The sequence below is a fragment of the Barbus barbus genome (genome assembly GCF_936440315.1).
Source record: "Barbus barbus genome assembly, chromosome: 12".
NCBI lineage: Eukaryota > Metazoa > Chordata > Actinopteri > Cypriniformes > Cyprinidae > Barbus > Barbus barbus.
Window position 1 is genome coordinate 31,587,695 of NC_136740.1, and position 26,138 is coordinate 31,613,832.

General features: G+C 31.9%; 2 protein-coding genes across 5 annotated transcripts in view; both read left to right on the plus strand.

Annotated features, from left to right (window-relative positions):
• ifnlr1 (interferon lambda receptor 1) overlaps positions 1–26,138 on the plus strand; it is a 676,379-nt gene that overhangs the window by 485,863 nt on the left and 164,378 nt on the right. The window lies entirely within an intron of this gene.
• Positions 1–26,138, plus strand: part of kif13a (kinesin family member 13A) — a 79,962-nt gene that overhangs the window by 7,281 nt on the left and 46,543 nt on the right. For all 4 annotated transcript variants that reach the window (XM_079430902.1, XM_079430905.1, XM_079430904.1 and 1 more), the window contains exons 3-5: positions 14,079–14,091; positions 20,872–20,932; positions 25,857–25,949. In XM_079430902.1, coding sequence (XP_079287028.1) covers positions 14,079–14,091; positions 20,872–20,932; positions 25,857–25,949 — 167 coding nt within the window. The remainder of the gene's footprint in view (positions 1–14,078; positions 14,092–20,871; positions 20,933–25,856; positions 25,950–26,138) is intronic.

Consider the following 26,138-nt stretch of genomic DNA (forward strand, 5'->3'; position numbering starts at 1 on the left):
TTTGGGTTGATATACCTATTCCTATTCCTATTAAATTTTTGTTGAAAATGCCGGATTCAGTATATCATGCAGCACTAAGATTTGTAACAAATTCTAGTTTTCGTATTCATCATTGTAGCTTGTATGAGAGTGTTGGTTGGCTATCTTTGCAAAATCGCAGGCTGGAGCACTGGTATGTTTTTCTTTTTAAGGCCATACTGTATAAATTGCCTCCTTACCTATGTTCTCTTCTGACTCGTAAAGTCTCTACCAGGAAATGTAATCTCCGATCATATGGGCAAATCGTGTATTACATTCCACGAATGAGAACTGGCTTTGGGGAAAGTGCCTTTAACGTTTTTGCACCTTTATCTTGGTATAAATTGCAGAATCAGCTAAAATTAGACTATTTACCAACAATGACACGGTTTAAACTTAGGATAAAGGACTATCTGAGTACTAAATGCACATGTGCTGATATTGAGCGTTGCTGGTAATTATGTTGAGATGATGTTAAATTACAAACTTTTTTCTGTTAAATGTTGTTTTTGTTTTTACTGTATATTTTTTTAACATGGATCTATTATTCTGCTGTCTTGGCCAGGATTCCCTTGAAAAAGAGATTCTGAATCTCAATGGGATTATTTCCTGGTAAAGCAATTCCTTTAAGAATAGGTTGCAGATTGGGTTATTGAATTGAATCAAACATGATCTGAATTGAATTTGTTTAATAATTGATGAATTTGACAGCATTAACGATGTTATTTCCCTGTTTATTACAGTGAAGCTGCTTTGAAACCAACTGTATTGTATAAAGAGCAATAGAAATAGATGTGACTTGACTTGCATGTAGGATGAACATGGTCTGTTTTGACCGCAGTGTGTTTTGTGTGGTGAATTATTGGCTTCTCAGAGCATGAAACCATTGAAGTATCATTGGATTTGGGGTTTGGCTGCCATCGGCTGCTGATGATCGCAGGATAGAGGAAGTAGTTACGTTTTCCCTCTTGGTTTCCCAGCTCTACTTCCTCTTCATAGTGTAAGGGGATGACTATGAGCTGATGAGTGAGAGTGTGCTTTCATCTGATAATTCCTGCTTAAACTCGTAACCTTGTAATTTTCATCTTATCTCTCGCATTCAATCACGTCAAGTCATTTCCTTTGCCCCAGAGGAGTGGCGGTATCTGATGGGATATGTGCGGCTCAAGCAGGAGAAGGGCATGTTAGTGCATGTATCAGTGATGTGTAATAACACATTAAATTAATGCTCCTACTTCCCATGTAAACATCTGTGGTTATTACCTGAAACGTTTTTGTTTTGGTTTTTATTCAAAATATGTTTTTTTATTGAAATAAAGCTAAAATAAAAACATAAATATTGGAAGAAAAGCTTCTAAACAAAAATGAACAATGTGGCCTGTGCAAATAACTGAAATAAGTTTAAGTTGAAGCGCAAAAATGAACTAAAACTAAAATAAAATTAAATAAAAAAATAGTATTTTGAAGAAGTAAAACTGATAAAAGTGACAAAAGCACATACAAATATTACTAAAAAATTAATTAAAATGAAAACTGAAAATCTAAAAATAAATACATTTACGCTGAAATACTAAAATAACTAAACTAAAACAAATAAAAATAAATAGTAACATTCTGAAAACAACAACAACAACAACAAAACTAATAAAATGACAATATTACTAAAATTAAAAGTGAAAATATAAACATAAATTTAGGTCTCACACTTAATTAAAACTGAAACAAAAATAAATTAAATTTAAATAGTAATATTTAAAAAATGACAGAAGCACGAGTATTACTAAAAACTAAAATTGAAACTGAAAAGTTTAAGTACTAAAATGAACTGAAACTAAACTAAAACAAATTTATAAATAATAGTATTATTTAAAAAATGATAAAAATGGCAAAAGCACATAAACAGAAAATATAAAAATAAAAGCTAATTCGAAACATTAATAATAATTATAATAGTATATACATAATACTAAAACAACACTAGGCAGAAGAATTTCTTGAACGTTGGCTTTTATTATATTGCTGTTTGAGCTGTTTTATTAAAAACAATAAGCTGTTGGTTTAACCTGAATTCCTGGATGAAGCCTCTGTTTCCTTTTAATTCATAAGAGAGACTGATGCATTGAAATGTGTCAGATAAAACAAGAGCGTTGAGCGTCTGTTTGTCATTCAGACTCGTCTGTGTTTGTCTCCTCAATGACGATGCAGGCTTCGCTGGTCAACCTCTGGAATGCATCTTTTGTCTCGACGTGTTTTCCGGCGTATTGTGTGTGAGAAATCAGCCACGTACACACTGCAGAGCTTCAAGAGTGACACATTTAAATGCAGAAGTGAGTCCTGATCCGTGTGAAGATGTAAAACAGGAGACACTCTTCACATGCATTGTTTGAAAGCAGTTTATGACCAAAGTAATATTAGGGACCATGCAGAGATACATTACCAACCATTTTAGTAAAATACTGCTTTCAGCAGAGGCACCATGTTTTGTCCAATTTTATAAACTGTTGTCACTGAAAATCTTTTAAAGGGAATGAATTCACTTCTTAAATGCATTTGTCACTCTTTTAAATTACTGAACGCTCTGTGAAACCAGGGTTATTATTGATAACTAAAAAAAATATATTTGAGTTAAAATTTGTTTTTCAAAACATTAATTTCTAAAAACTTCATTTACATAATTTTTCTGTAACACATTTTTTTTTAATTGAGAAAACATGAATTTCTTGGAAAACATTATTAATGACAAAATGTTTGGGCCAAATATTAAGAAAACCATAATTTCGAGAAAAATATTATTGACATAATTTTGTGCCAATTTTTTTTTAATAAGAAAACATTAATTCCTAGAAAAACAGAATTGACCATTTTTGTGCCAAAGGTTTTTTTTATTAATAAACAAACAAACAAACAAAAACAGAGTTTTTCATTTGCATGCAATAATGATCAACATTATTATGTCAGCAGAGCTCATCAAAATAATGTTTGCAACTTAAAAGTGATGCAATACAAGAACATTTCTGGTTCTTCAAAAACCGTTCTTCATTTCTGATTATTATCAGTGTTGAAAACAGTTGTGCTGCACAATACTTTTGTGGAAACCATGATACAGTTTATTTTTCAGGATTCACAGATGAATAGAAAGTTTAAAAGTAAGCTATAAATGTCTTTGTTGTCTTTTTTGATTACTTTAATGCATCCTTGATGAATAGAATGATTCATTTCTTTAGAAGTGTTGGGCAGGACGCTGTAGTTCAGCTTTGTTTTAGCTCTCAGACTGATTGCTCTGTGGGAAGGGCACGTTTCTTCCTTCCTGATGTGGCTTGTCCTGTCCTCTCCTTTGCACTATTATGCTCTGATGAATAAAAATAGAGTGGGAAACATATGGTTTCCATACCAGCATGGATTTGGTTTGCATGCAGTTTCTCAGTAAACAACCATTAATTAATCTCTGAAATTTTAGTCAGTGCTGGAAAGCAACGTTAATGTGATGTTGCAACATTTAAATTTTTTGGTACATTTCCAAAGTGTCAAACGTTCTGTCAGTTCCGACTGGAAACATTGTAGCAAGAGTTTAATTTTTGGAACTTTCCGAAAGTTTGAATTCTTGAACATTCCACACATTTGAATTGCTGCAGTGATTGTGTGTGATTTCCTGCAGGTTCAGCATCTGCTGCGAGTCTAAAGCGGATTCATTATTCTGTCTTTTTGAGCTTTTGGCTGCAGGAGTGAGAGAGTCAGGGATGGGAATTGGAAGGAATTTTAAGATCCTGGTTTTGATTGCGAACAAGTCATTTTCAGAAGCCTTAAAGGGATAGTTCACCCAAAAGTGAAAATGTGCTGTTAATTTACTCACCCTCAGGTCATCGAAGATGTAGGTGACTTTTTCCTTCAGTTGAACAGTAAAGAAGATTTTCAGCTGAAGCCGTGATCATTGCTGACTCATAAAATGCAAGTCAATGACTACCGCAACTTTGAGAGTCAAAAAAGCACATCAGGCAACACAAAATGAATCCCTGGTTTGAGCGACGAATGGAGCTCAAGCGTAGATCAGACAGACCACGGCGTGACTGCAGCATCAGTTGATTGTAACTCCTCCCACTACAATTAATAAGATATATAAGATCATCCGTACTCACACTCACACTCACATAGTCTGTCGCACAGACATGCACTTAGTCAGCCTTGAGTTCTGTCGCACAGACGCGCGCTAAAACAGTTTTAGTCGGTCGCACAGACAAACGAGTCAGTTCAGTTCTGTCGCACAGCCACTCGCTTTTACACTCAAGACAGCTTCAAAACGCTAATCCATTGCACAGATACTTGCTTAACAGTCTTCTAGTTCGTCACAAACAGATTCCGGTCGTGTTTTGAACACACGATTCGCCGCATCGACCAGTATAGGCGGCTTGATTCAGAAGTGACTCATGAACATTTCAGTCGAGATCGGACCTCCCTACATGAAGAAAACGTATCAGTGTTGTCAGATTTCATTGGTGATTTCAAATATTAATTTTGGAGAATTTGATGTTTCCCCATTTAAAGAGATATTAGCTGCACTTGCATGCCCAAGAGGCGTTTCAAAGATGGTCGCCGAGTGACATGACTTGCCTTATAGGGATTTTGGCTATTTTCAGTGAGTAGCTAAAGCCTGTTTGATTCCCTAAATATCTCTAGATGACATTATATGGCTTTTAGCATATTCATTACCTGCATTACATTCTACCTAGTGTCACCATTTTATTGTTCACTTCTCTGCTACTCTCTGTGCTCACATACAGTAATGTATTTAATACAGCCACATTGCATAAACCGTCCATAATTCTTTTGTTGTCAGACAGTTTGAAATAGTAACTGAAATGCTCTTTTAAATTCTGATTTATAATCCAGATGTTGTCTGACAAAATCTCTATATACATAGAGATAGGCACTTGGAAATGTTGTCTGGAAGGGTCTAAAGTTGCATAACTGTTGCGCTGATGGGAGGAAGTGCAGCACGCAGAGTGGCCGATAGGTCCCGCCTTCTACGTTATGAGCCATTTGCTGATGGATTAAGTAGCTTCGGCTGCTGTTGGAGGCTCCAGTTGTTGTGGAGGCGGTCGGTGCTCTGAGACGCACATTTAGGACAGCGCATAACTTCAGCATTGACTGGTCAGCCTGAGAAAACGCAATTTGGGATTCGTGTGTTTAGAACATTATGAGACAGTCATTGTCAGATTTCAATGGCGATTTTAATGATGATGTTTAGTCAGAGACTTGGTGATAACCTAAATTATTCTAAAATCGCTCATTTAACAATAGTGTGATAATGCTATTCATGCTAGCACAACATCATCTTCAGTCCCTCTATGCCTATATTAAAGAGACAATGTTGCCTAGCTTCTAGCAGCTAACTTTGTACTTCATTTTGTTTGGGGGAATATTACTCAAGCATTATTTATTGCTCTCATGGAGTTATTCAACATTATGTCTGATACACATTAATTCTAGTTTATCCTCAACAGTTGTCTTATCAGAGATCAGCTTCCTGATCATAATTGAAGTACACTATCTTCATCAGCTCAGACGAGAGTATCAGGTAATAATGTTGTAAATAATGTTCAGTTTCTTGCACAGACTGATCGTTTCGCTTCATAAGACCTCAAGACATCTTCAGGAGTCACTTGCTTTATTTTTGTGTTGCCTGATGTGCTTTTTTGACTCCCAAAGTGCCGGTAGCCATTGACTTGTATTTTATGAATCACCAAGTACCACGGTATCAGCTAAAAAATGTTTTACTGTTCTACTGAAAAATATAAACTCATCTACATCTTGGATGACCTGAGGATGAGTAAATTAACAGCACATTTCCATTTTTGGGTGAACTGTCCATTTAAATACAATATCACACATTAACAAGTTAAGATCTGCTCCGAATGTTTCAGTGAGAGGTTGATTCAGACCTGTAACTGATGAGAGTCATTTGTGCACTTCATTGTACTGGATGTTTGTTGTGTGACCAGTGAGATCTGTGCAATAGAAAGAACAGGGCAGGACATGAACATCGTTCTCTTCTGATTCTGTGGTCTGCTGAGTGAAGATTCAGTTGCCTGGATCGTGAACTGACCCACTTCTCATTAATCCGACTCCTGATGGAGGGAAGCCCCTGAAAATATTCCTCTCTATTCCACTCCAGTAACTGTTCAGTGAGTCTAGTCTGCTATTCTTGATCATGTATGAAAACTGGCGTAATACAGGTACATCTCAAAAAATTTGAATATCGTGAAAATGTTTTTCTTGTAACTTATTTCAAAAAGTGAAACTTTCATATATTTTAGATTCATTACATGTAAAGTAAAACATTTCGTTCATTTTAAAGTTTGATGATTAGAGCTTACAGCTCATGAAAGTCAAAAATTAGTATCTCAAAATATTAGAATATTTACATTTGAGTTTCAATTAATGACCATCCCTACAGTATAAGTTCCAGGTATCTCTTGTTCTTTGAAACCACAATAATGGGGAACACTGCTGACTTGGCAATGATCCAGAAGAGGAAAATTGACGCCCTCCACAAAGAGGGTAAGTCACAGAGGGTCATTACTGAAAGCTGTGGCTGTTTACAGAGTGCTGTATCAAAGCATATTAAATGCAACGTTAACTTGAAGGAAGAAGTTGGGTAGGAAAAGGTGCACAAGCAACAGAGATGCTGATTTCATTTTCCAGCAGGACTTGGCACCTGCCCACACTGCCAAAGGTACCAAAAGCTTGATTCAGTGACCATGGTGTTACTGTGCTTGATTGGTCAGCAAACTCGCCTGACCTGAACCCCATAGAGAATCTACCAACAATGCAGATGACCTGAAGGCCGCTACCAAAGCAACCTGGGCTTCCATTACACCTGAGCAGTGCCACAGGCTGATTGCCTCCATGCCACACCGCATTGATGCAGTAATTCATGCAAAAGGAGGCCCAACCAAGTATTGAGTGCATAGAAATGAATATACTTTTCAGAAGCCTGACATTTCTGTTTAAAATATCCTTTTTGTTATTGATCTTATGTAATATTCTAATTTTCTGAGACACTGAATTCTGGGTTTTCATTATCTGTAAGCCATAATCATAAACATTTCAAGAAATAAAGGCTTGAAATATTTCACTCTATGTGTAATGAATCTATATAATATATGGGTTTCACTTTCTGAAATGAGTGACAAAAAATATTGACCTTTTTCACGATATTCTAATTTTTTTGAGATGTACCTGTATAATAGCGCACAATTACTGCATAGTGCACGCTGCACTCCAGATGTTTCTGTGTTTCTCTGATTGTGTAATTCTCTTGGAAGACAGAATGTCTGCTGTCAGAATATATATATATATATATATATATATATATAGTCATTTCTCCTGCAGTTGTACCTGCACTCATTCACATCATTAACACATCCCTTCGTACTGGTGTTTTTCCCTCAGCATTTAGACAGGCTCGTATAACCCCACTACTTAAGAAACCCACCCTTAACCCATCCCTTTTAGAGAACTACAGACCGGTTTCCCTTCTTCCTTTCATTGCAAAACCCCTTGAACGAGCTGTGTTCAACCAAGTCTCTGCCTTTCTCACACAGAACAACCTTCTCAACAGTAACCAGTCTGGTTTCAGAAGTGGACATTCAACCGAGACTGCCTTGCTCTCAGTTGTTGAAGCCCTAAGACTTGCAAGAGTGGATTCCAAATCTTCTATACTTATCTTGCTGGATCTGTCCACTGCTTTTGACACGGTTAACCACCAGATCCTCCTGTCAACCCTATTAGTAAAGGGCATCTCAGGAACCGCACTCCAGTGGTTTGAGTCTTACCTCTCAGATAGGTCCTTCAAGGTATCTTGGAGAGGTGAGGTGTCCAAGTCGTATCATCTAACTACTGGGGTGCCTCAGGGCTCAGTTCTTGGACCATTTCTCTTCTCTGTCTACATGGCATCACTGGGTTCTGTCATTCAGAAACATGGCTTTTCAGATCACTGCTATGCTGATGACACTCAACTCTACCTCTGATTCCATCCTGATGATCCGACAATAGCTGCTCGCATCTCAGCTTGTCTAACAGACATTTCTTGCTGGATGAAGGACCATCACCTTCAGCTCAAACCTTGCCAAGACAGAACTGCTTGTGGTTTCAGCAAACCCATCGTTTCATCATAATTTCACCATCCAGTTAGGCTCATCAACCACAACTCCTTCAAAAACAGCCAGAAATCTTGGAGTTATGATTGATGATCAGCTGACTTTCTCAGACCACATTGCTAAAGCTGCTTGGTCCTGCAGATTTGCTTTATTTAACATCATGAAGATCAGGCGCTTTCTTTTGGAACATGCTTCAGAACTCCTTGTTCAGGCTCTTGTTCTGTCCAGGCTGGACTATTGTAATGCTTTCTTGGCAGATCTTCCAGCCAGTTCTATCAAACCTTTACAATTAATCCAGAACGCAGCAGCAAGATTAATTTTTAATGAGCCAAAAAGAACACACATCACACCTCTGTTCATCAATTTGCGCTGGCTACCAATAGCTGCTCGCATAAAATTCGAAGCATTAATGTTTGCCTACAAAACCACCACTGGCTCTGCACCCCTTTACCTAAATTCATTACTTCAGACTTATTTGCCTCTAGAAGCTTGCGTTCTGCAAGTGAACGTCACTTTATTGTGCCATCCCAAAGACACACAAAATCACTTTCACAGACTTTTACATTAAATGTTCCCTCCTGGTGGAATGACCTGCCCAACTCAATCCGAGCAGCTGAGTCAAGAATCGGCTAAAAACACATCTCTTCCATCTTTATTTGAACCTCTAGCTTCTTTTCTAAAAAAAAAAAAAACATGCCCCTTTTAGACTCGCACTCTATTCATTTACTAAATGCTTGTTTTCTTTAAAAAAAAACAAGAACAACTAACACTAGCTTCTCTAATCTTTTTGTATTCTATCTCTTTGTTTTCTTTTATTTATTATACAATTAACAACAAGCAAAAAAAAGGCCTCTAACACTAGCTTGCTCTATTCTTTTTCTATTCTGTCTGTTTTATTTTTATTTATTATATAATAAAAGAAAACTTGCTACGTGTGCTGTGTTGAGCTAACTGAGGCTTCTTATAGCACTTGCATAGTATTGCTCTTTTGTTGATTTAATTGCTTCCATTGTCCTCATTTGTAAGTCACTTTGGATAAAAGCGTCTGCTAAATGACTAAATGTAATGTAAATATATATATATATATATATATATATATATATATAATAAAAATATTGATATTTTAATGTAATAATTATTGAATACATTGTGAAAATGAATGTGTTTGCATTTTTGTAAATTATATGCAAATATAATTTTTTTATGTAAATTAATTGCATGAAAAAAATATATACATATATAAATTTGTTATTCATTTATTTATAGATATCCGAATTAATGATATATACAAATATTTTACTATATTTTGTATTATTTTTTATGTATTTGAAAAATAAATGTAATGCATGTTTAAGAAATAAATGTAAAAAAAAAAAGCGTTTTTACATTATTTAAAGAAATTGTAATAATTTGTATAGATAGGTTAATTTATTATTTATATAAAATATTTTAAAATGTGTTCATTTAATTAATAAAAATTATGAATTTAATAAAGAAATGAATTATATTTCTATATATCTATCGATGTAAGTATAAAGTATAAATATATGTAAATATGTATAATATAAATATTTTAGTATAAATATATAATGTTATTATATTAAAAAATATGAATATTACTGTTATATAAAATTATTCATATCATGTGATCATATCATTTTCAACCCATGGCAATACTGTCCATTTGAGAAGCAGGAGCTCTAAAGTGCCAGTATCTGCTTCGGGACGACTGTGATCATATGTGGCGTTTCTGTGTTAGTGTGCACACGCTAAAGGCACATGTTATAAGCGGTTACATTTGTTTCACTGCCAGCTCAGTGTGTTGTATTCGAGTAGTTTGATGCACACAGAATCTGTGCATGCAGAAACAAAGTGTGCAGTCAGTGCAGTATGTAAATGCTCATCCGTGTGAATCTTTTCAGCAGATCTCTGCAGATTCTCCCACAAAATCAATGCAGAACATGTGAAGTCTATGGAATCATTCTGGATCTTCTAGTTAGTCATGAGTGTTGTCAAAGGTCACGTTTTCCCTGCAGCTCTGAGTTGACCTCACTGTTTTACATGTGTCCATGTGCTGATAGCTGAAGCTCTAACAGCAGATTATAGTGCATGCAATGCCAAGATCATGGGTTTGATTGCCAAGCAGTGCATGAACTGATCAGCTGTATCATTTGAATCCAGTGTTTTGGATAAAAGAGTGCCAAATACATAAATGTATGATAATACAATACGGGAATTGCAAGTTATTGGTCTTGATCATACCAAATGCATACATTAGTTTACTGGATAATCATGCACTGACATTAATCAGGTAATCGGCTGTGATTAGCGGCTGGTCGTTACACTAGTTAGTGGTCTGTTTTCATCTCTCTGGAGTCTGTGGCATCCGTCATGCACCCTAATGAGGGCTGGAGGCACAATGGCTCTGCTTATACACACACACTGATCAGCAGCGGCACACAGAGCAAACTAATATTCACTCTCTGCTCTGTTTCTGCCTGCGTTAATAAGTCATTCTGGGCTGAGATGCTGCTGCATCGATGTAAAGTGAAGTTCAGTGCTTGATAGGGTTGTGATGATATCTTAACCATGACTAATGGTACAGTACTAGTTAAACCATTACGATGTTGTAAATGTCATGTCTTGTTCTGTTGTTGTATTAGTTCTTTAGAGTTTACGCTACATTATTATTGTTTTTAAAATAAAATTTTATTTTAAATATAGAATTATATTGATGCATATTGTGTCTGTGTTTATCAGCAAAAAAATTTTACATATAATTTGTGTGAACAAGGAATGTTTATTTTTAACCCTTTAACTAGTCACCTTTTCACACTCCAATAAAATAGATAATAAAAAAATATATATTTTACTGATTGTTTAAATTATAGTTTAAAGTACTAAATTATTAAATCTAAAAAAACTAAAACTAATAAATAAAAGTAAAAATACTATATAGTCATACTTAAAAAAAATAAAATGAATAAATATATAGACATGAAAAACACAAATTTAACAACTAATATACTAAAGCATTAAGATTAAAATAAAAACATAAAAAATTAACAAAAAAAAGTTAACAAAATTATTTTTTTTAAAACAAAATTAAACATTTTTTAAAACAAAATTAAACATTTTCAAACAAAAAAATGGTTAGCAAAAATGAAAGAAAAACAGAAAATATAGAAATAAATTTACAAAAAATGAAAGAAAACTAAATCTAAAATTGAAAAGTTAACACATATAACTTTTTAAAACAAAATGAAACATTTTTAACATTTACATTTATGCATTTAGCAGATGCTTTTATCCAAAGCGACTTACAATGCATTCAAGTTACAGTTTCTACATTTTATCAGCTCTTGCTTTCCCTGGGAATCGAACCCATGACCTTGGCGTTGCTAGCGCCATGCTCTACTACAGGAGTAGTAGAGCTACAGGAAAGCCTAAAAATTACAATTAACAAAACATTAAAGAAAAGAACATTTAAAAATAAAATCTAATTCAATATTAACAATAACAATGATAGCATATTAATGCTAATAAAACTGCTTTAAGATTGACCTCTATTTAATTTGAGTAACATATATCACTGCTTTTGTAAAGATCTGAGCTTTTCTTTTGGTTTTTATATTTAGAAAGCAAATTGAATGTGTATGGGAAAGTCATTTGAGAGATGTTTTTAGTTCTTCTGAAGGAGCTTGGGAAACATTTGTGGTGACCGGAGGAGTATTTTAGTCTCTCGTGTTGGTAATGCTAGAGATCTCTTCCAAAACTAGTGAGCTATTGATTTAAAACAAGAGAAAATTGAAGTAGAAATACCTTTTTTTTAAATCAATTTTTTTACAATGCAGATGCAAGATACTTCTATTTTTTCCAAATTCCACCACAGCATTGCATGCAATAATTCTAATGCAGCAATGCTTTGCAACAATCATTTTAGTTATGTTTTCATTCATGCACTGACTCTTTTTTTGTGAAAGTGTTTCATGCATGCATGACTGTTGCATGCATTTTTCCCAGTTGTCATTGCATTTAGGAGAGGGAGGAAGGTTTTGGAGCTGTAAAGTCCACAGGCTTGCCTGAAGTTTACACAGCAGATCTGTTGCGACATTCAGGCCTAAATCTGAGTGCTTTATGAGTGCATTCACAGGCTGATCAGTCAGGAAATACCACTGAACAGCTCAGTGAACAGCAGCGTAATGCAAGGAGACACTAAAGACCTGCGTTAATCAGTCACTGATGAGGTCTGAAGGGGAAAGAAATGACCAGTATCACGCAATCTGGAAAGTGCTGGGAAAAAAGTTCTAATCTAACGTTTTAATAGCGTATCTTTCTTGCCTTCAACAAAGAAAAGAACAATATTAAAAAGCGATTGGGTGTTTGACATGAAATACTATTTTTTTTAATAAATATTATGCATGCAGATTTTATGATCTGCTTGGATTATTTTGGCTTTTAGAAATTAATTTGTCAGACAGTAGGACCATTTATGCTTTACAGCATTGAAATTATAGGATTGTTGTTTGCTGAATGTATTTATGTTTTGTTTTATTTTTGTCATATGTGAGCCTGGACAACAAAACCAGTCATAAGGGTAATTTTTTTTTAAATTGAGATTTAATTTTTTTTAAATTTGAGATACATCTGAAATCTGAATAAATAATCTTTCCATTGATGTATGGTTTGTTATGATAGCACAATATTTGGCTGAGATACAACTATTAGAAAATCTGGAATCTGAGGGTGCAAAAAAATCTAAATATTGAGAAAATCTCCTTTAAAGTTGTTCAAATGAAGTTCTTAGCAATGCATATTACTAATCAAAAATTAAGTTTTGATATATTTACAGTAGGACATTTACAAAATATCTTCATGGAACATGATCTTTACTTAATATCCTAATGATTTTTGTCATAAAAGAGAAATGTATAATTTTGACCCATACAATGTATTGTTGGTTATTGCTACAAATATACCCCAGCGATTTAAGACTGGTTTTGTGCTGCAGGGACAGATATTGATTTGTTGTGCTGTTATAAGCTCATCTTTTCATGATATTTGTTGATTGTCGATGTTTTTGGGGTTTGTGTGTGATGTTTTGAAATCAGCGTGATATCAAATATTAAACATTTTAATTGCTGTATTATCACACGTTATGTTTTTCAGAAACAACGATTGTGAAGTTCTCTTAATTTTAAAATATGAAATTATGGAAAATTAAATGTATTTTAGTTGGTAATTGTTTATTTGATGAACAAGAAATGTATACTAATGTTTGGGGTTGCAGTTTTTATTGTTTTGAAAAGAAGTGTCTTCTGCTCACCAAGGCTGCATTTATTGGATCAAAAATTCATGAAAAATAGTGAAATATTACAATTTAAAACAGCTGTTTTCTATGTCAATATCTCTTCTGATGTAATTTATTTCTGTGATCTGCAGCTGTATTTTCAGCATCATTACTCCAGTCTTCAGTGTCACATGATCTTCAGAAATCATAATAATATACTGATTTACTGCTCAACAAACATTTATGATTATTATCAATGTTGAACACAGTTGTGCTGCTTCATGTTTTTGCAGAAACTGAGATACATTTTATTTTTCATGATTCACAGATGAACAGAAAGTTCAAAAGAGCAGCATTTATTTGAAATATAAATCTTTTGTAGCACTATAAATGTCTTTACTGTCACTTTTGATCAATTTAACGCATCCTTGATGAATAAAAGTATTCATTTCTTTTAAAAACAAAAACAATTTTGCTGACCCCAAGCATTGAAACAGTAGTTTATAGTTTCCTTGAGAGTCATTTATTGTCTGTTGACTGTCTTTTGTTCTGTTTTTGTCCTGATGGAAACTCTTTCCTGTCCTGATGTGCTGCTGTCGTCTCTTTACGCTCAGGAAACAGCCAAAGGTAAGAAGAAGATTACCTTTTGTTTATCCCGCATCTTTATTTGCATATTAATATTTAAGCTAACCCATATGGTTGTGAATCACTTATCACAATGTGAATCACAATATTTTACTTAAATAATGTAAAATAATGTGAATCACAATATTTTACTTCTGTGTTGCTTTAGTATTATTGAATTACTATGAATATTTTGAATCATATATTTTTTTTTTTTTTTGTGTGTTTTTGTCATCTTTATTTATTTTTTTAAATAAATTATTGTTTCAGTTTTAGTTATTTTAGTGCATCAAGTTTTGACAAATATTGCAACTAGCTGAAATAAAAATAAATGGATAAAAAAAAAAAAAAAAAATATATATATATATATATATATATATATATATAATTAAAAAATAATTTAATATTTTATTTTTATTATTTGTTTATTATATTTTTATTTAATATTGTTTTATTTTACTTCATTTAACACTTTTTTTGTATAGTTTTAATTTTAGTTTCAGCTTTAGTTAACAATAATAACCCTGATGTTTTTTCCTCTATATTCTCTGTAAATCAGACTATATGAGCCATAAAAGCCCGATGCATCAAACATGACACTCAACATGAAACACACATGCAAACTTGGTTCACTGAACTGTTGCATTCCCAGCTTTTCACTGCGGTTAGAGTCGCTATTCATCTTCCGGTGAGCGTCTGTGTGAATGTGTCTGGCCTCTGAGATCTCGTGAACGTCCACAAAGAGCTGCGGAGACACACAGACCCAGTGTACAGCAGTCAAAGCTGCATTGTTGCTGCTCGCTGCCACCAGACTAATGCTGAGAGACCCGGTCAGAAATTCCATGCACATTACTGGAAAGCATTTCTTTGCTTGTTCAGTTGCTGCAGTATTTTTGCACACAAACCTGCGTTTTATTCACAAACGACTTGAATCCAGCTCTATCTGTCATGCATATTTAAATTAAGCCATCAGCATTCATTTTAATGCAAATACGGTTACTTTCTGATTAAATTACATTCATTAGAGATTGCACTTTATTCACAGAAGTCAGTGATACAGTATTTCTCATCTGTCTTAATGTTGTTTATCGGCTAAACAGGAATGATTATTGGCTTAAACCGCTGTTTATATATTTAAAAAATAAAATAAATTAATGCTTTTCTTCATCAAGGATGCATTAAAGTGGCAGTAAAGACATTTATAATGTTACAAAATATTTATGTTTCACATAAACACTGTTCTTTTGAACTTTCTATTCATCTGTGAATCCTGAAAAATAAAACGTTTCCACAAAAATATTGAGCAGCACAACATTGATAATAATCAGAAATGTTTGTTGAGCAGTAAATCAGTATATTATTATGATTTCTGAAGATCATGTGACACTGAAGACTGGAGGAATGATGCTGAAAATACAGGGCTACATCACATATATTTTACAATATATTCACAAAGTTAATTAATTCACATTTCATAATTTTTACTGTATTTTTGAGCAAACAAATGCAGCCTTGGTGAGCATTAAAAATTCTGAATTATTCCAAACTTTTAAATAATAGTGCATTAACTCTGAATGTGAAATATCAGCTGATTAATAAATATGAAGATTGTCAAAATTAAGTTTCAAGATTATTCAAGTTTATTACATTTTTAAAGCACATTTAAAACAGTGAACGATGCTGAACAAAGTGCGGAAAAAAACATCCAAGCTTAATATCGTAATATCTTATGCAAAATTATCGGTCTGAAGACAAGTCTGAGTTTATTTATAATGATTTAATTTTAATTAATAAATAGCCGGTTTATTCTTGAAAAAGGAAAGTGTATTGGCAGTGAATTTGTTGAACTCTTTGTCATGGTTTACTGTTGTTTCTCCTCTTCAGACGGAGTGTTTTCACTCAATCAGAGCACAAATCAGAATTTGTCTCAGTCTGATTTCACAGATGAGAGACTCTGTCTGTTGCCCAGTGATCTCTAGAGACGGTGAGAAAACTCATGCGCTCATAAAACACGAGTGCCGCCGACACAACACGCTGTAATACAGAAAAACAGCTCCTTCTGCTGCACAATCAGTCCTGGTTTTCATCTTTTTCAGTATGGAAATGAGACCAGTTTAAGTTATGGGAAAGTAAGACTTGTTTTCATGCAATCTTGAATATATAATATTTTCGTATTAAATTTATTCTCAAATTTATTAGTTTTTCAGTGCAAACCAAAATGATCGATCCCTTGACACTTACCAGCAAATCCCTCGATTACATGCATGCTGAACATTAATTTCTATAAGATAAATGACAAGTATTTATACTGGATGCATGCATAGATACATTAATACTCACCTATGTATATGCAGTATGTGTGTAATACTGATATTAATAATAATATTATACCAGTATGCACACACAAGGTAACAAGAAATCAAAAAACAATCAAATAAATAAAGTGAATAATCATTTAGATATAAACTATATGTTAATTGATCTTGTTTTCCATGCAGTCTTAAATATACGTGTATTTTTAGTTTTTTTTATTAGTTTTTCAATGCCAATCTAATTCTGACCATTAATTTTTATTAGCTCTTTTTTTTTTATATTAGCTCTCTCTCTCTCTCTCTCTCTCTCTATATATATATATATATATATGCAAGCCAATATATATGCAAAAACACACGATAAGAATAAATAAAAAATAGATAAAATAATAATATAAATAAAATCATAGAATAAATAAAAATCAGTCAAATTAAAACATTTTTTAAATTAATTTAAAAATGAACTTTAATTGCAAATTATTGTTATTATTATTATGTGTATACCAATATATGCACAAACACTACATAAGAAGAAATAAAAAACAGATAAATAAAAAAATCTATAAAATAAACAAAAAAATCTATATTTCTATCCATAAAATTTAATAAAAAAATAAAAAATTGTGATTTAAATGTAATAATAATATTAATTTAAAAAAATGGTTTGGCATCCATTTAGGGTTTAAAAGGAAAAAATTCAGTCAATAATAGGGCATTCCGTAGAATGATGAAAATAATGAATCAAGGGGCATCAGATATAAAAAAAAAAATTCTGATCATCTTTCAAAGTGAAGATGAGACATAATACCTCTGATCCACTGAATGGAATATAATTCCACTGGAAGATTTAGCTGATTTTAGAACAAGACTAGACTATAAAACACATCTGATTCTTAATATCTTATGCAACACTGATTCTCAGGGAAGTGTGTCTTGTTTTAAGAGCATTCAGATATTTTATTGCAAAACTAGGCGAACATTAATGTCTTCTGATGCATTAACAGTTGTGTGTTGTTTGGTGTGAGATGAGGGAGGCCTGTGTCCCGTCGCTCGGGAAACACGGGTCACCAAAGCAGGAATTCATTCCTCCGTCTCCAGATTTATGTATCTAATTAACGGCGTCTCGCAAAGACCGTTGCTGTACACAAGCGCCGTAAGAATGTCTCTCAGGAGAAACCGTATCACATCACTCTCATGCTGCTCTTTTACAGCTCAGGACACTTCAGTTTTTAGTTCTTCTGTCATGCATTTATAAGTCTAAAGCTATAAAATGAATGCAGAGCAGCTCAGAACTGACTTGACTTCACATTGAGATCTCTGACTTGTGATTGCAGACTCCAAAGTAGAGATTGAGAAATTGTTGAGATCTCTTCTGAATCTCTGAAGAAGACGCGTGAGAAACCGCTAGGATGCAGGAGACTTTAGCAAACTTTTGCTCTCCATTTAATCTCATTTTGTCTAGAATAAAAAAGTATATTAATATTTATGCATTTGGCAGATGCTTTTATCCAAAGTGACTTACATTGCATTAAGGATTTGCATTTGATCAGCTCATGCATTCCCTGGGAATCGAACCCATGACCTTAGCGTTGCAAGCATAAAAAAGTCAATATGAAATGCATTTTGCAACCCATTTTACTTCCATAATGAGATGTAATTGTGAATGAAACAGGATATTTAGTGATAAAAGAGAGGATAGGAATTGTAAGAATCTTGAAATAATGATTCTTACAATATTAATATTAGATGAAAATCCTAAATTTAAAATTGTTGCATTGGCTACTAACTGAAAAAAAATAATAATAATTTGAAGTACTAGAATTTCTAAAACTGAGCTAAATAGAAATATAAAAAACCTAATATAAATAAAAATAAATTAATAAAGTAATACAAATAACAAAAATATTCAAATGCCAATTCAGAATATTAATAAATACTATTATTTTAGAAATAATAGTAAAATAGCACTGGTTCTGCTGGTGAATATCTAGATTACTTGCATCAAACAAATCTTTAAAAGATTTGATGCTGAATATGAAATGGAACGAATATAAAAGTGAATAAGAAATGCATTTTGCAACCCATTTTTTTCCATAATGAGATGAATTTCTGAGTGAAAATGAGATTTACTGATAAAACGTGAATGGCACTTGATCTTGTCCATCGGGAATTGCTAGAATCATGAAAAGCAGATGTTGAATGGTTAAATATTATATTGATCTCTCTATTTTTTCTTTTTTTTTGTATTATTTAAATACTATTATATTTTTTAATAATATTTTGAATTATATTTAGTTTTGGTTTTCATTTAAATTTTTGTATAATTTGTAGTTATTTAGTTTATTTTTGCCATTTTTATTAGTTGTAGTTTTTAAATATTTTTATTTTTTATTTTAATTAATTTACAGTATTTTTCAAATGCTTAAATTTTCAAAACTTTGTCTCGTTTTTTTTACTTTACACACAAATCTCTTGCAAAATGAAGCAAATCTAAAAGCAAACATTTGTCCTGTGTTGCAAACACCTTTGCCGTAATATTATATTTTTAGTTATACTACGGGGCCGTTGAATGCTTGAATCTGATTGGCTGACGAACGTTCTGAGGTGTGCAATTATTTTCAGGGAAACGCACGGCGAACGTAGTTCCAGGCAGCTTTCTTGACCGCATTACAGTTCCATATCACTTCGCATCGTTGTCAGCGCTGCCCTGACGATTTTATCAGTTAGGCTAGTGTAGCAACTTAAAGGCTACACATGACATTTCTCACTAGCGAGGTAATAACAGCGCTGCATCTTAAAGCAGACTTACAGTTTAGAGACGGTGCTTCAGAACACTGTTGAGGGACACACAGAGGTAGCCTAATTCATACAAGCTCTCTCTCTCTCTCTCTCTCTCTCTCTGTTTCTCTTTCTCTGTGTCTCTGTCTCTCTCGCTCTCTTTCTAATAACTTCATTATTAACTGCATTAGTCTGCTATCAACGGCTCAAGCCTCCATTGCCAGCTTTAAAATGACGTTTTGGAACTAGCAAAAGAGTCGTTGGATGAGATGCGGAAGAAATAATCCTACTCACAATAGCGATTTAAGTAGAAAAACCGGACGAATCCCTTGAAATATATCATCTGATCGATGTCTTGAGGTGTGGCAACCGTAGTATAAGCGGAATAATTGACTCCGGACCGTTGAATTATTAGAAAAATAATGCGCATCACCACCTCGGGTGTGCATTATTTTTCTAATAATTCAACGGCCCGTCGTCAATTATTCCTTACATATATCATATACAACATATACCTAAAACTTTTTTTCATGAGCTCCTGTGTACATTTCTGTACAAGTTTGAAAGTAATCGGCAGAGAGATGTTGAAAAATTGACAGTAAGCATGAAAGCAAGATTGAAAGCATCTGTAAGCATTCGTGGTTGTGAATTACACAGTACTAAAGAAAAGTTGTGTTGATGTGTGTTTATTGATTGGTTGGTGTTAAGCACGTGTGAGCAGTTAGTGATGAATTAGTGAGGCACTCTGATTGGTTGTGTTTGGAAAAGGAAATCAAGATACTTCCTGTTAGATTTGTGTGTGTTTCATAGAGAACTGTGTGTTGTGTTTTGCAAAAAGTGTTTTATGAAATTGAAAACTGAGTCAAAGGCTGAGAATTAGTGTCTGGTTTTGCAGATTTGGTGTGTTTCTGCTGTTAGAGTGTCAGCCCACATGAAAAAATACTATAGTAATTTATAGTAAATACTATAGTGTTTTTGACCCATACTATAGTAAAGTGTACTATACTGTATATATTATAGTATTTATAACACACTAATGTTAATGAATGCTACAGCATACTGTATAGTGAACTGATAAACTGTAATAAATACTGTAGTATACTTTAGTTTTTACTGCAGTAAACTGTAGTGTATTGTAGTATAATATACCCTATAGTTGTAGAAAGCTTAGTACAGTATTGGGTAAAGTCATTTGTTATATTACCAAAGTAACTATAGAATTACCACAACATATTAATTCAAGTATTTTACTATAGTATGGTTCAAAAACACTATAGTATTTACTATAAATTACTATAGTATTTTTTCATAGGTTTCAGAAAAGTAAAGATTTGGCTGTAAGCCGTTAGTAATTTTAGCTCTTCAGCTTAAACCTATTTCAGTTAGTTGTTGAGGCAACATTTCTAATCTTCATTTAGTCTTAGTATATTTAAATCTAATATTTAAATTTATATTTTTTTAAATCGTGCAAAGCCCTTTATAAACTGATGCTCTGATATGAGCCCGATGCTCTGAGAGTTTCTCAGTGTGTTCAGGACAAGCAACATCATGTTCTGTGTGTGTGTGTGTGTGTGTGTGTGTGTGTGTGTGTGTGTGTGTGTGTGTGTGTGTGTGTGTGTGTGTGTGTGTATTTTGTCCATGTGAGGCTGGATGTAAGGCGTGTCCTAACATGCGTGTGTTTGTGTGTCTGCAGGTGTTCGCCTTTGACCACTGCTTCTGGTCCATGGACGAGTCCAACATCCCGAAGTACGCCGGTGAGTCAGGCTTTAACACTCACACCTCTGCCATGATTATGGATTATATTGGGTATTGTAATATGGAAAGCTCTGGAAATGACACGGACACATGAAAGAGCCGATCCCAAGGGTGGGATCTGAGAACAGATCTGCCAGATTTCTCATGCTGGTCCAGACTAGTTCAGGCTTGGGACTGGTTTTGCTGGTTTACTGTGGAAGTCTAAAGTCTCAGACAACATGCACTGACCATCTGATGCAGATCACACACAAAACTGGAAATTATATCAATATTTAAAAAAAACAATAAAAAAATAACAAATGCAGATAACAAAATTACTAAAACCTGAACTAAAATTAATTTTACATTTTTTGAAAAGTTGGGGGGGGGGGGGGTTGTGTTTGTGCTATTTGGCACATTGTCCATTTTTGTGCATTATTTTATTTTTAATTTAAATTTTTATTTTCTGTTGCACTGTGGAGCTACTGTCACTAAAACAAATTCCTCGTATGTGCAAACATACCTGCAATAAAACTCATTCTGATTCTGATTCTGATTCTGAAATCTTATTAGAGCTTTAAAAATGCTATTTCGATCCTCATGAAATAATTATTCTTACAATAATGTTAATAATAGATTAAAAACGTGAAATTATTGTGTTGGCAACTGATGGAAATAAAAGACGTGCTAACATGTTGACATACTAATCAAAATAACAAAAGATCATAACTAAATTACTAAAACTAAAACAAATTAAAAAATTAAATCTAAATAGAAATATTAAAACAATTTAAATAACAAACATAACAAAACTACTAAAAATTAAATAGTTAAATAGAAATGTTTAAAAAAACTAATGAAAATAAAATGACTGAAACTAAATCTGAAATAAAAATCAGTTAAAGCTAACTAGAAATGTTAAAAATAATAGCAAATAAAAGTACTAAAACGGAAATAAAAATAAATGAAAGCTAAATAGAAATAATAAAACAATTAAAATAAACACATAACAAAACTACTAAAACTTAAATAAAAATGAAATGGTTAAATAGAAATGTTTAAAAAAAAACTAATGAAAATAAAATAAATGAAACTAAATCTGAAATAAAAATCAGTTCAAACTTAAATAAAAAGGAAATAGTTAAATAGAAATGTTTTAAAAACCTAATGAAAATAAAATGACTGAAACTAAATCTGAAATAAAAATCAGTTAAAGCTAAATAGAAATGTTAAAAATAATAAAAATAAAAGCAAATAAAAGTACTAAACTGAAATAAAATAAATGAAAGCTAAATAGAAATAATAAAACAATTAAAATAAACACATAACAAAACTACTAAAACTTAAATAAAAATGAAATGGTTAAATAGAAATGTTAAAAAAACCTAATGAAAATAAAATGACAAATTAAATCTGAAATAAAAATAAATGAAAGCTAAATAGAAATAATAAAACAATTAAAATAACAAACACGTAACAAAACTACTAAAACTTAAATAAAAATGAAATGGGTAAATAGAAATGTTTAAAAAAACTAATGAAAATAAAATGACTGAAACTAAATCTGAAATAAAAATCAGTTAAAGCTAACTAGAAATGTTAAAAATAATAGCAAATAAAAGTACTAAAACGGAAATAAAAATAAATGAAAGCTAAATAGAAATAATAAAACAATTAAAATAAACACATAACAAAACTACTAAAACTTAAATAAAAATGAAATGGTTAAATAGAAATGTTTAAAAAAAAACTAATGAAAATAAAATAAATGAAACTAAATCTGAAATAAAAATCAGTTCAAACTTAAATAAAAAGGAAATAGTTAAATAGAAATGTTTTAAAAACCTAATGAAAATAAAATGACTGAAACTAAATCTGAAATAAAAATCAGTTAAAGCTAAATAGAAATGTTAAAAATAATAAAAATAAAAGCAAATAAAAGTACTAAACTGAAATAAAATAAATGAAAGCTAAATAGAAATAATAAAACAATTAAAATAAACACATAACAAAACTACTAAAACTTAAATAAAAATGAAATGGTTAAATAGAAATGTTAAAAAAACCTAATGAAAATAAAATGACAAATTAAATCTGAAATAAAAATAAATGAAAGCTAAATAGAAATAATAAAACAATTAAAATAACAAACACGTAACAAAACTACTAAAACTTAAATAAAAATGAAATGGGTAAATAGAAATGTTTAAAAAAAACTAATGAATATAAAATGACTGAAACTAAATCTGAAATAAAAATTAGTTAAAGCTAAATAGAAATATAAAAAAATAAATAAATAAATAGAAACAACAAAATCACATAAAATTACAAAAACTTAAACTATAATGAAAATTAAAACTAAAAATATAAAAAAATTAAAAAGCTAATTAAATATATTTTTATTAATGCTTCCATAGTTGATAAATATGAAAAGAAAACTCAAACCTCAAACAAAACTTTCAAAGATTTGTCGCCACAAACTTTGGCAAATTCCTGGCTAGTTCTTCCATAGAAATCATATCAATGCGATCATAAACCTTGTAAAGACATTATTGACATTACTGTAGCTGGTGATTGTCTGTATTTTTATGAAGCAGCGCACTGATGCTGTTCTTTCGGTCCGGTCTCTGTTGAAGTCTGTCAGAATAAAGCCGGCTGATAAACGCTTGACTAGTGAACATGTTCTCACACGGACGGGTTGTGCTGCTTTCCTGTCATCTGTCATTACTACAGTCTAATGGATATAAAGGTGTATTATGAGTCTTATATTGACTCGTGTAGACAGAGCGGTAATTAAAGGCTTTTAGGAAAGATGATGTGCAGTTATAAGGTTTATACAGGCCTGTACGGAAGCATACAAACTCATTAAATCATTCAGTAAAGTTAATGATGGATGCGTTGGGAAATTCCACATTTTTGTCCATGCACTTTACTTTTCATTTTAGTTTTATAAAGCTTTTTTTTATATACTTAATATATTTATATTATATATAATATAAAATATATATTTATATATTAGTGCTGTCAAACGATTAATTGCATCCAAACTGTCAAAAACAAATTTAAAGTAAAAACTAATTTATATAATATATGTGTGTGTACTGTGCATATTTATTATGTATATATAAATACACACACATACATGTATATATTCAAGAAAAATTTTATATTTGTATATTAAATATATTTATATATAATATAAATTATATAAATATATATGTGTAAATACATGTAAATATTTTCTAATACTGTATGAGTGTGTATTTATATATGCATAATAAATATGCACAGTACACACATATATATTATGTAAACAAAAACGTTTATTTTGGATGCGATTAATTGTGATTAATCGTTTGACAGCATTAATATATATATATATATATTATATGTACACATACAGTATATGTATATTAGATGTAGATTATGTGGACGGTACCTTACTTGCATGTGCAATATATTATGTTTTTTTTGTCTTGTTGATAGGTGGCTTATATTTTTGTTTATTGGAGTTAATATGTGAATATGTATGTTTAGTTAATAATAATAACCCTGGTCTGCCTAGCAACCACTCAGATAAACTTTATAAATTCTCTGTGCTAAATGAAGTGAATGGAAAAAGTAATTACTCATCGCCCAATTACCGGTTGCTCAAACAGGGTTAATGATTTGTGACAGCAACAAAAGCTCTCAGTCTGAAGGTTTCTGTGCATTAAATGCATGAGCTGCATCAGTGCTCTGTGTGTAAAACGCTGCAGGTCTTCACACAGCTGACGGACTCAAACTGGAGAAGCAGAGCGTGAACACATTCAGACCGCTGATTGCACAGCATTTTCTGGGAGGCATTTCCTTTCAAAAGCAAGGAAATGAGAGACGTGGATATTTCTCAGAAATAATGCAGAAAACTAAGGAATATTCACTTCTGCTCAGGGTTTTTATTCTTAACTGAAGAATTTTTTTAATTTATTTTTTGTTAAAATATTATGAATAAAATAGATTATTAAAAAATTGTGAAATGAATATTAACAAAAAATTTGAATGTTTTTATTTTTATATTTTCTGTTTTCATTTTAGTGTTTTTGTTATTTTTATAATTTTTTTAATATTTCTGTTTAATTTAATTTTAATTGTCATTGTTATCTTAGTTTTAGTTATTTTAGTACTTCAGTTTAAACTTATTTTATTTCAGTTCATTGCCAGTGCAACAGTTTTAAGTTTTTCATGTAAGTTGTTCTTGTAATATAATTTCTTTTGTAATTTTTATTAGTTTTTTTCTTAATGTCTTTAATTTTTTATTACTATTTTAATTTTATTTGTAGTTATTTCAGTACACCAAGCCAAATTAGATGAAAATTAGAAATGTTGCAACTACCTGAAAAAGAATTAAAATATTTTATTTCATATTTTAATATTAATAATATGTGTTTTATTATTATTTTATTAATTAATGAAAATGTTTTTTATGGTTTTAGTTTTAGTTACTTGAAACTAAACCTGCTAACTGGGAAAAAAAAAAGTTAAGTACATGACTAAAATTACTAAAACTTAAATAAAAATAAATTTATTAAAAAATACAAGCTATAAAAGCTTTGAAAAATTAAAGAAATGGATAAACAGAAATATTAAAAAACAAAAATATGTAAAAATGCCAAAAGCACTTAACAAAATTACTAAAATTAAAATATATCAATAAATATTATGAATAGAATATAAATAATGCTAAAATAACACTGCATGTAAATATCTAGTTTACTTGCATCGAAGTCCCATTTTTGTATTCAGACAGATTATTTTGGACTTTTTTTGGAAGGGATTTCTATTTAAATGCAAGGAAATGAGAAATATGAATAATGATTCTTTCTCGTCCCGCACAGGAATCAGAGAGAGACGATGTTCTGCGTGTTAAAGCTGTGTTTGTGATGATTGCGTGTGTTTGTCCTGCAGGTCAGGAGGTCGTCTTCAAGTGCCTCGGGGAGGGAATACTGGAAAACGCCTTTCAAGGATACAACGCCTGCATCTTTGCCTACGGACAGACAGGTACAGTTATTGTGTGCTCTTTTGTGACAGTGACATCCGTTTGACTGAAAGACGTCAATAGATGCTCATTCTTTGTCATAAGAGCGCCGGTAATTTCTCTGAATAGACGTTAACAATCGAGTTCACAAACACACCAGGGATTTCCTCTCTTTAACCTGCATTTACAGCAGATATGAATCTCACCAAAAG